The sequence below is a fragment of the Solanum stenotomum genome, chromosome 6 (genome assembly GCF_019186545.1).
Source record: "Solanum stenotomum isolate F172 chromosome 6, ASM1918654v1, whole genome shotgun sequence".
Classification (NCBI taxonomy): domain Eukaryota; kingdom Viridiplantae; phylum Streptophyta; class Magnoliopsida; order Solanales; family Solanaceae; genus Solanum; species Solanum stenotomum.
This window is the reverse complement of record NC_064287.1, coordinates 4,015,977-4,027,886: the sequence shown is the minus strand read 5'-3', so window position 1 is coordinate 4,027,886 and position 11,910 is coordinate 4,015,977. Positions and strand designations below refer to the sequence as shown.

General features: G+C 33.1%; 1 protein-coding gene and 1 non-coding gene across 2 annotated transcripts; one reads left to right on the top strand and one right to left on the bottom strand.

Moving 5' to 3' along the window:
* The first annotated feature begins 4,634 nt into the window (after positions 1 to 4,634).
* On the top strand, positions 4,635 to 4,720 carry TRNAY-GUA (transfer RNA tyrosine (anticodon GUA)). The gene is given in 2 exon segments: positions 4,635 to 4,671; positions 4,685 to 4,720. It is a non-coding gene; the product is annotated as a tRNA-Tyr (tRNA).
* Positions 4,721 to 5,640: 920 nt separating this feature from the next.
* On the bottom strand, positions 5,641 to 11,237 carry LOC125867068 (AT-rich interactive domain-containing protein 1-like). The gene is made up of 2 exons (XM_049547486.1): positions 9,956 to 11,237; positions 5,641 to 6,790 (listed from the first exon to the last, which is right to left on the bottom strand). The coding sequence occupies exons 1-2, from the start codon at positions 10,976 to 10,978 to the stop codon at positions 5,948 to 5,950; spliced, it is 1,866 nt and encodes a 621-aa protein (XP_049403443.1). The 5' UTR covers positions 10,979 to 11,237; the 3' UTR covers positions 5,641 to 5,947.
* Positions 11,238 to 11,910: the final 673 nt, after the last annotated feature.

Below are 11,910 nucleotides of genomic sequence, written 5' to 3'. Positions count from 1 at the left end.
AAAAAAACTCTTGTTATTTTCAAAATAAGAATTTTCAAGTAATCTTAAGTTTTTTTAAAAAAAATTAGCCAACTTTTAAATTTGTCGGTCAACTGTGTGTTAGTGAATTCTCTAAGATGCCTAAACCCTTTCTTAGAGAATTAATTTGAACACTTAACCGACTTTGGTTTTTATTTAAAAATGTTTTATTCAAATTTCCCTTTCAAAAAGGTTTCTTAATTTTCCTAAAATTAAGTGGCGAGTAAATTAATCATTTTTCTAAAAATTAACAAATTGCCAAGTTGTGAAATGGTTTCGAAACCTTAGTTCTCAAAATCGGGTCGTAATATATAGTGTCACTATAGAAAAAACAGTGATTAGCGACAAATCATATTTCGTTGCTATTTAACGTGAAAAAAATACTTTATTTTCTTTCCAATGCAAAGATTACTAATAATTATAATTGCAAATTAATTATTGCATCAATAACCTAAAATGTTCTTTGATACATGTTTTAAACTATCAGCATTTTTGCAACACCTCTTAATATTCACTCATCAGAGCTACTCAGTGAATAAGTATCACAAAAAATAAGGAGTCATTTACATTAATATGATGATGCTAAGACAAACCAAGCCTCAAGGACTTGTTGCATGCTTTTGTATACACTTCATAGTTTATTGTAGTTTCAGATTTTAAATGTAGGACTTTTTGCAAGTATCAATGTCTCTATTATTTATTAGTAGAAAGTATAATAGTCTGGATTCGTAGAGTTTTGATCAGAATCGCACATTTGTTTTATGTTGTTATTCGAAGAGTTAGCTTATTGACAAGTTTACTTGAAATTATATGCCCTCTATAATATTTTTAATCATTTTCTCCAATAATAGGTGGTGGAATTAAAGTTTGAATGACTATGCTACTGAGGATGAATTTATAGTGTTGGTTGCATGTTGTAAATGAATACCTAAACTTTAACTCTTACATTTGCATATGTCAAATCACCAAGAATTTTGAATTTTATGTGTTGGCTCATTTGCTCTTTGAGCCCCTATTTTGTGTTGTTGTTCAATTATGTCCTTCATAATAAATCATTTTCTAACGGAACATAAATTTATATTTCCGTATCATGATATCTTCTAACTTAATGTTCAGACATAACTTCAGCTTCTAAAGTACTTATTTTCTACTAGACTTCCTTTTTATATGACAGGACAACAAAAAGTAGAGGAAATCATGTTTCTTGCATATACCATTGCTAAAAGGTCTTGCTATAAAAGATTATGTACAACTCTTCAAAATTTCTTTATTAATGAATTACTATAAAACATTAGAGATGAAGTATAGGGCTCTTTGCTAGAGCAGGACAAGGTATGACCACGATGGATATTCATGTAGTGTAGTGCTTAAGCCTAACCACCTCCATTAGGTCCAAGACCAATGGGTCCACTAAGCCAAGTATTACTTCATCTTCACTTAATTCAATCTACTTTCACTCTCTAAGGTCTAACATTACCCATACTCATCCAATTGCAGTATAAGGAACAAGATATTGTAATGGAGAAAAGAATAAAATCCTACAAAGATGACAAATTTGTCACCTGTAAAATTTCAGTGACTAAAACAATGTCAACCCAAATCGTTTCTCAAGGACCTGTCAGGTTTTCTTTCCTTTCTGAAAATTCATCATGTATTTAGTAAAATAGTACACATGAAAATGAGCTTTATACAATCTAGGCAGATACACCAAATAGCCTAACCTCACTTTTATATGTATATATTTTTCATTAGTTCTATGATAAAGTTCTTTTGTTAATATTTGATTTTTAAGTATACACACCGCTTTTCTTTGTATTCCATCTTTGCTCCTTTACTTTCATTTCATGTATCTACTACACCTGAATATACATAGACAAAATTAATTACTGCTATTGGGCCCGTGCTGGCACGAGCACTACCTATCAAGTAGAAACATGAAGATAAGACGACCACAACTTAATGTTTTTGTACCTTGTGCAACAAAAGTTGAACAGGGTACCTTGTGATCCTGAATTAGACATCGTATATGAGCCCAAATAGCTACAAGGATAGTCATTTTCTATTAAGCCTTTGTGATTCTCCCATCCTTCCAAAAGTGTGAACAAGTTGCTACATATTTTTGTTGACCATTCATGTGTGCTTTTCAGATTTTTGTTTTACCTTGGTTCTAAACATGAATCTCTCTTTGTTAGTTACAACGTGCATATTTTATCAACTTATGTAATCATTGTTTTTGTAGGATTGTGAAACCGATGTTTAAGGCTGAGCAACCCAAGGTGGGATGATTTCTATGATTTTATCCCATTGAGAGTATCTTTATTTTATTTCATTTTGGAAAAGTTAGTTGCGGACACATTTACTATATCTATAGCGTTATCTTCATGTGCTGAAAGACAAATGCAATACTATTAAAGTCCACTTTATGACTTCAGCTTTTCTTCATCACTTTTTCGGAAGATATATCCTTTATTCTAACTTGAAAAGTTGTTTCCAGATTAATGTACCTAGGGTTGTTATGTGTATAATATCTGTTGAGATAGCATATTCATGTTAAAGTCTAATAGGTGCTTCACTTCAAGGGAATTAAATATTTACTCAGGTAAGTATCTTTCTAGATAAAGGTAAAATATTTACTCTGAGATGTTAAGTCACTTGCTCACCTTAATGTTCAGCTCAACACTGGTGTTGTGAAGAATCTAGCTAGTCCTAATGCAGAAGATAATACTCCAAAGTTAGCAATCTCAATTTATGCACCTACTTGAATTGTCACGTTTCATTGCATACAATGTAGAGCAGATCCTCGAGACACAAGAAAGATCGTTAACGTGACATGGCAGTGAGCAATATTATTTCAGTTGGAAATGACGACTTGTTTGAATATTCATGTTAATTTTATAATTGAGAAACAAATTTGAATAATCTCCCCTCAAATTTACCCGATTATTCTTGTGACAACGTATTACTTCTAATAGTATTCATACAGATTTACATTTGGTTACTCACCAAATAGTTTATGTAAGATCCAATCATCAACAACTGTAGATTAGTAGATTGCCAATTTGAATGGAAAGTATCAAATTCAGTATTGTAATCTTATTTTATAGTATAACAAAGAAGCATTTGAATCATAATAGGAAGGGATGGAATATAATAGTGACGAGTTCATATAAATAACTTTGATATAATTTTATATTTTTATAAAAAAATATATTAATATGTATAAATAATATATTCAGAATTCAATAAATAAAATATCATAATTCAAAACTCTTTAAGTTAAAAAATATACATGGATTAATACACATGAAAAACCAAGAAAGTCGGCTAATTAAAGTTGGCTCGTAAATTATGCCTTAAAAAATGATCGGACTACATGCAATGCTTCCCTAACTCATTACGGAGGTCCTCATGAAATTTTGTTTTACACCATGTTAATTAGGACACAAGAGTAATATACATTATGTTAAAATTCTATAAAAGTAGACTAAATCAGAATGATTAGCAAATTAATTTTTTAAAAACATATAAAAATTTGGATGGTTATCTAAATTTCAATTATATCACATAAATGAAGCATGAAAAAATTGAGAAAATAACATAAATGGTCCTGAGACTGGGCCTGAAATAGCCTCTTAACTATACATTTACTATATTTAGTCCTTTAACTATCTTAAGTGTTATCAAGTTTGGTCCCTTAACTATACATCTACCAGACTTAGTCCTATAACTATCTCAAATTTTATCAAATTAATTTGGTTCCTTAACTATATATTTACCGATTTTAGTCTCTAAACTCTACACTAATTGATTTTAGTTTTTTTTAAGTATTAAAAAATTTATCATGTTTGACTCTGTCTATTTTTTATACAAATAACTTAGGTTTATATTAATGAAACTCAGGCTTTTGTGAAATCAAATGTTTAACCTATTTTTTCAATTATTTCTCTCTCCCCGCTATTTTTTCTTAAAATTACTCTTATGAAAAGAACATAACCTCAACGATTCAAAATTAGCAGTTTTTTTTAAATTTTTTTCATACAATAAAAATAAATGAGCTAATCTTATTACTCAAATTTCTCTACGTAAATTAGGAAAGACAATATGGAAAAAAACATACTTGTATTTAAAAGATACATGTGGAACAAGTTCAAGTGTGTAAATGATTGAGTTTGTTAACACAACAATTGCGATAGTGACGACCTTCTATTGTAAATAGCTAGCCTGCTGCATTGGGTAGTTCAACCAGGCATTGTTATTGGATAGAACAAGTTTGAATTTTCAGTTTCGAATGGCTTTGGGTATATATAAATCCACAGTCTTTGAAGGTGATTTTTTATGCTAAAATATCTTATGGATGTTGTCCTTAATCTCCATGCATAGACAGAAAGTTTTGATATGTACGACAAAGTCATGCTTCATTTTGGTGTCAAGAGCACTGCACAATTTCCATAAGGATATTAATTATAAGAAAAAAGAGGACTAGAGAAATTTGTAATATATATTAATTACATTACAAGGTAATAATTTTCTTAGATAAGTAATGAGTAATGACCATATACTTCAGTTAATAATAAAGTAGATTTCTTTTATGTTTAACATCAAATTCTTGTCATATTCCGACCTTAGCTCAGTTGGTAGAGCGGAGGACTGTAGTGAGTTTGCTGAAATCCTTAGGTCGCTGGTTCGAATCCGGCAGGTCGGATTTTAGTATTTATTTTTTTTCACCTTTAATTGGTCTTGTGTCTATTTTATCGAATAATTTAAGATTGTTCCATTGAAGCATTTGAATGTAAGATATAATTTACAATAACGAAAATCCTTCACTTATCCCCTAGATATTTGGTTCTAACTTAGAGGTATAAGTCACGATTTGAAGTTTGATCAGATCACAAACGGGCAAAAGGATTCTGGGTTGGAGGATTGTCGACCCGGGGTGGAGCCAGCTTGTGGTCCGAGGGTTTCCCTTTGGCAGAAAATTAAAGTATTTATACCTGGTTAAAATTAATTTTTTATGTATATGTATAGTAGATGTCAAACCCTTTGGACTGGCTACTACCTATACTTACTTTTTCAGATTTCTAACTCCTTAATGAAAATTATGACTCCGAGGAAACATCAAGTAAGTTAAGCAGAATACTCTATGTAGATAAACAATTCTAACAACACTCATATGATAATGTAACATGAGATTTCAAGTGTGAAATTGGAGATTTTTATTGTAATATGAGTGACGTTATATAGTTGAAATTAGTTTAAAATCTCCAATTAGTTGAGCATGCTTTACTACTTAGTGAGTGTTATTAGCATTGTTCACATGCTTAGGGTTCCATTTCAGGTTTTATCATGTATTTCTAATTATATGATTCAATATTGTTTCTGTTATGCATAGTTTACAACTAATACATAAATAACTAATCCTATATAACTAATATATGCATAAAATAATACATAGATTCCCTTGTAAGTAATCTCTATATTACTAATATATGCATAACTCTTACGGGCTACCAAATGACCTAAATGACTATATATGTGATTCATGCCTATTTTGATGAATTGAGATAATGAGTTGAAACAGTAGGTCTTTTGAAATCAATCCTCATCACAAAAATGTAATCTCATTATACCCTGAGGATATCAGAAACTGTAGCAGCATGTGTACATCAACTTACAAAAATGTTTTGCTGTTAAAGAGAGATCGTGTTCACATGTTTGTGATCAAAACGATGGGGACAAGCTGTGCAGGCTAAGAAACAGAGAAAAATCGATATCCTTGAAACACCAAAATTCACTGACCCAAAAATTGTACAATTCCAAGATGGGATCATGTGTTGCAGTTGTAAAAGAAATAACTTGCTGAAGAGCAAAAGCACAAGAAAACTCCGGTAATATACAGTTCTGGGAAATGCCATGATCGCTCTTTCAAGATTCATGGTACTACCTCCGATCCAGATGTGTTTTTACTTGGGGAACGAAAGATGGAGTACTTAGCATCACGCCCAAAACAATCAAATCTAGGTCCATATTCTGATTCATCATCATCACTGTCAATATTACCAGCATTAGTCCTATTCTGGTTGGCTCTGCGGCGTAGAAGGAAGACGTTAAAGTAGTAGCTTACTAAAGACTCCCTGCTTTTGTTTGGAAAGAACTTAAAAACCTCATTCCAGAAACTTTTCTCCTCAGACAAAGGGTTCGACTTAACTATATCCTGAAATTTGTGTTCTTCTTCTCTTGACCAAGAAAGTGCAACTTCTTCACCAATAGAGTCAAATTTCCACTCAGAATAGGCTGATCCCAAATCAATCTTAAGCTTCCTCCTTTTCTCGGATATATGAAACTTGACACAGTCATAAGAACCTCGAGTGTTGCAGCTACAGATATCTTGTCTTCCTTTACCTATAGGACCTCTGTCAACTAAGGCTCTTTTTTTCCCTGGTTTGCCTAGCGGCCAGATTCCAGTGCCCAGCCATTTAGAGTCACTTTCATAGATCTCCTCAATCGATTCGGGAATATCTGCTTGAAACTGTGGCCCAACTGGTATTCTCTTTCTGCGCTGCTTCCACCAAAAACCAATTGCCGACTCTGCAGAAGAACCGGTTGGTACATCGGCCTGATCCTCGTCATTATGAGAACTTGAAGGTGACGCAGAAAACTGCAGTGCACGCCTCTTTTTCAGATAATCTTTTGCAGATAGTACTCGCTGGCTGCATCTTAATCTTCCGGAACCAGAATTCTCATCATACATAGATGGATGCATCTTTTGTTTTATCTAAATGGCACAAAAAAATAATCTAAATTAAGCCAAAGCCCGGACCAAGTTTTTGATCTTCCATAAATTTTGGATGGTCACATAAACCTGATGACCTGCTAGATAAGCAGAAATGCAAAGATAAAAATAGAAGCTAAAGGGTAAATGATAAAACTCTCTGTACTGCAACTTTGTGCAATTGGGGAAGTTTTACTTTCAGTCATAAAAATGCACATAAACCAAGGGATGCTATCTCAGTTGCTAATAAAGTTAAACAATTAAACATGATCTAAGAGGCCTGCAATTGCAGAACACCTATTATTCAGTATTTCTCTATCAAGAACACCCACCTCCTGGCAGATCATTATGTTCTATATGAGAATTTAAATGAAAGCCTTTCAATTGTACCCTCTCCAAATTCTACTAATTCACCTACCAATTCTAAACAAATGATACGATACTATTTGGAAAATTGACATAAATCTTCCATTTCTCTTCACCTCAGTGCAAAATTTACAGTCCATTTCACCCTGTCCAATAGGATGAAATGATGATGATGATAATAACAATAATAATGTGTGGCATAGTGGTCAATAAGTGGGTCGGAAAATGGTGAAAGGTCGAAGGTACCCTGTGAAATTAGTCAAAGTGCATGCAAGCTAGCTCAGATTCCACGATTATGAAAATAACAATAATAATAATTTGCCAAATTCAGAGATATATAACAGTAGGTGGAATATGGTTCCCGGTTCATCCAATAGATGCCAAAATCATTGTACTTTGGTGCTTCTCCATTCAAACTCAAGCGTTTATCCAATTGGCAGGTTTCAATTTCATAGTTTCACCATTTCACTTTTCCTTCAAATATATTCTATCTTATAGCTATCACTACCTAATCAAGTATGACCGATGAAGAAACTCATCAATCTGTACCTATATACTTTCATTTTTTCAAAAAATGGCAAGTATATTATATATACCATCTCCAATCCATAATAAGTCATTTTTGAGAAATTCGTCCACCCATTAAGAAACCACTTAACAGCAACATTATTTAAGAGGCAACAAACTAACTTGTATCTCTTTTTCAATATTAATTAAGTAGTGAAGACCTTAAGAAATTTTTCCATATATCATCATTTATTAGACAAGAGTAAATTTGGAGAGAGAAAAATTAATACCTTCTTTTATTTTAAAAAATTTCACTCATCTACCACATTTGGAAGGTTACAAAATCACTTAAAGTGAACCAGAGGGAGTGCCATCTTAGTTTACGTTTTGCTTTCCAGAGCCCTTCATAATGTTTCTAACAACTTTATCAGAAATAGAAGTGACATTATTTTATTTTGAATAGTTCAAAATGTCGGAAATCATTCCACTATGAACATTCTATACAATTTTATCTCACTAATACCCATATAATACAAGTAAAACTAGCATATTAAACTTTGTATTCAGTCAAAAAACACATTTTATGTTATGTAACCGGGAAAATAATAGTTTTAGTTCTCTCTAAAGCAATTTCAAACCTCCACAAGGATACTAACTAGACTACAGGATTCCGTAACCGTTCTTTGGGGCATCCTGGACTTCAATGGGCCTAAAACCACGAAGTTCAAGAGCAAAGTATAAAATTGTACTGAATTTAAAAATGACTAAGAATAGAGTATTCAAACAAAAATTAGTGAAGTGAAAATTTTCATTAAAGAAAAGTAAGAACACTTTGGTGCATGCTAATAGGGAAGGAAGAGTATTTTGAGAGGAAAATGGTAAATATTACTTTGTATTCAGTCAAAAAAACACATTTCTAATGTCACTAAATCATCAGAAGCTCAAATAGAGTTTTTCAATACATTTCAACACAGAAGCTCAAATAGAGTATAATTAGCAGTAACATATCAGTCTCAGTGATGACAGCATAATCATAAGCTTTCATTTAAAAATCCTTAAACTCCTCCTAATAAACTTGGGCCTTGGTGTGGCTAGGTTTTCCAACTATTGATTGTGTATTTGCTAGCTTGCCTTGAAGGTAAATAACCCAGTCAAAGATTATTCATTGTCCTAGCAGGAAATGTCTAGACCATCTTTACCCAGGTTGAAGTACATATGTCCTGTGTTTTTCTCTTTCGCATGTCTATTTAACAACCTACCACAATTCGGATGAGTCAAAGCCATAACATATCTCTAAAAAAGCCAACTATTTCTGTATTTGACAGAATAATATGGCTCCTATCCTTAACACAATATTTTGACCTGTCGTTGCTTTCCAAGAAATGTGTTATCTCATCAACTTATGAAATACACTTTGTTATAGCCTCATTTGGAGGATTTCATCCTATTATAAACACAATGAAACAGCTGCCCCTATTAACCTACATATAGATTATAGAACCTGCACATTGCATTCATAATGCCTCTTAATGCAACTTTAATTGTGCCTTTCTTGGTCAACTTCATAATAGAATATAAAAGCAAGGTAGTTTTATATATTGGGTGAAGATGTGGCCCTTAGGTCTAACTCAACCCAAAAGAATACCAATGATATAAAATTCCACTATGTAAGGTCTATGAGTAGTCTCATAATAGACTGAATAAAGTATCAATACGCATTCATACCTAGTTCACGAGGGAAGAACTGTCCAAGACCATATAAGAGGGCTACAACTCATTCCCTCAACCAATATGGGACATTCCCTCACACACTAAGGACTCAAATGAAGTCTAGATTACAGAGACCCAACATTGAGAAACAACAACATGGATCAACAAGTTTGGCTTAGATACCATGTGAAGATATGGCTGTTGAGCCTAGCTCAATCCCAAAAGATATCTCATGAGAAGAGAATTGCTCAAAAGCTAGTGCAGCCTTGGATCTTCTAGAACAAATTCAAAGTAAAAGTGATACAATTGAAAGACATGGATGAAGATGTCACACAATATCCATCACATGCCAAGCAGTTACCCCTCTCCCACCCACCCACATACCACCACCATCACTCACATACATGTGCATCAAAATGACCAAAAAGCAACAAATTATATCAACGAGTTGAACTCTCGACTCGAACTGAAGAAATAAGATATTCTATAAAATAAATAAGGCATATATATACGAGTTGTCTGAAATAACTACTACTGAATACATAATGATATGAAGTATCAATCTCCAGGAAGAAACTAATGTACCTGCCATACTGATTGCTGAGCACATGGATCCACATCCTTTTTCAAAAGCATTTCATCTCGCAGCAGCAGAACCTGCTTCCAAACCACTTCAGTCCCATAATCCTTCCACTTAGACCTTTCTGGCAAAGTACCAATGGCAAGATCACAAGGATTTTTTGCAACTTCACTTACCCACTTCACCATATCCAAGTAAGATTCTCGCTTCCTCTTCCTACTAATGCAATCTTCCTCAACCATAGTGGACTTCGTTAACGACTCATCTGTTCCATTTCCATGCAGAACACTAACACTTTCCCTTCCCTTGACAGACTTCAAATGTTCTTTGTCATAGACAACACTCCTAGTTTCATCAATATCCTTTACAGTAATCACATTGCTGTCCAAATTACTTTGACCATCAAATTTCTCATTACTTTCATTCAACCCATCAAAATCCCGAGCCTCATCACCATCTGTAGTATCAACACCTTTCTTCCTCAATTTACATTTCCCATTTTCACCATCTTTAGCTTTTTCATCCGAAATCTTCATTAGAACCTTCTTCAGATCCAACTCAACATCCATAGGAACTCCATCCCCACCTGAACCCAAATCACATTTACTCACCTTACTCTTAACACTACTACCATCAATTTCCCTAACTCTCAACATCCATTTCTCTAATACACCCAAATACTTAACATAAACCAATTTCAAAGCCATCCCATAACTCGAATCGAACCCACAATCCATACCCACTAAACCCCACAACCCATTTTCAGAAACTCTTGGATACCCACCATTTTTCCTCACAACCAAGTAAAGCTTGAACAAATCCACTGGTTTCCCATCACCCAACATCGGAGGTAATGGCCTATAACACAAACTCCCAGCAACTTCTTCCAAGCATAGAGTAAAAACTTCTATGAACAACAGTTTCGCACTATCGTAATCTACTTCATTTTTCACAAGAGTTTTTGGGTTTTCGGGTTTTCTGAAGCTCGTTAGATTTGACCCATCAACTCTTTTCGACCATCCTGCCATTGATTACCAATTTCAGAATGAAAAAAAATGCAGAATCAATATAAACAAAAATACTACCAAAAAACAGAGAATTTCCAACACGTAGTAAGCATTTCCATTCTTTCCAACAAGTGTACCAGTTAGAGAAAAAACTTAGGCGGAAAGATACGGATCTAGCAAGGGATTTTAGCTGTAAATTTTTGGGAAATTCTAGTAATACTCGCCTGCCTTCCTCCCTTCTTCAGGGAGAAGGAAGAACTAATTTTTTCCCCCTTTTTTCTATGCCAATTTTAGAAATGAAACAGTAGCTTTTATTGAAAAATGAAAAAATAACATTTTTCAAGAATTTGTGAGCAAAAAGAGAAAAAACTTACTAGTAAACTTTCTAAGCCACTTTTTTTTTTTAACTTTTTTTTTTAATGAAAACCCACAATCGCTATTTTTAGGGTGCGCACAGGGTAAAATTTCCGCTCCGCAATAGGAGCAAATCACATAAGAAAGGTAATCCGCACTAGGCAAGCCCGATTCGACGAGCTCGACCCAAAAGACAAATCCCTTGCCAGCGCAGAATTTCGAACTTGAGACCTCCAACATGAAATTCTCATGCCCAAACCACTAGCTACCCCGAAGGGTCTAAGCCACTTTTAATTTAATCAAACACATAAATGAAGCTTATTTTTAAATTTGTACTTGGAATTGGTGGTATTATGAAATAATAATAATAATAATAATAATATAGTACTCCATGTAATCATAATTAAGTAATCTAGTTGATTATCTTATTAAAAATAGTTGTCATATATTAGTTACCCATGTTACTAAATTTTTTTTTTAAAAAAATATTAATTAATTATTTTTTTTATATTACTCTTGCAATTAATATTTTTTAAAAGTGTTTACATTTATTTGTAAAATTTTCAAGAAGTTTTTTAAAGAGTAAATTAATAAAATCA

Coding starts and splice junctions, on each gene's coding strand:
- LOC125867068 (XM_049547486.1), bottom strand. CDS start 10,978: ATGGCAGGATGGTCGAAAAGAGTTGATGGGTCAAATCTAACGAGCTTC. Junction 6,791..9,955: donor CTCAGCAATCAGTATGGCAG/GTACATTAGTTT, acceptor TGTGCCATTTAG/ATAAAACAAAAGATGCATCC.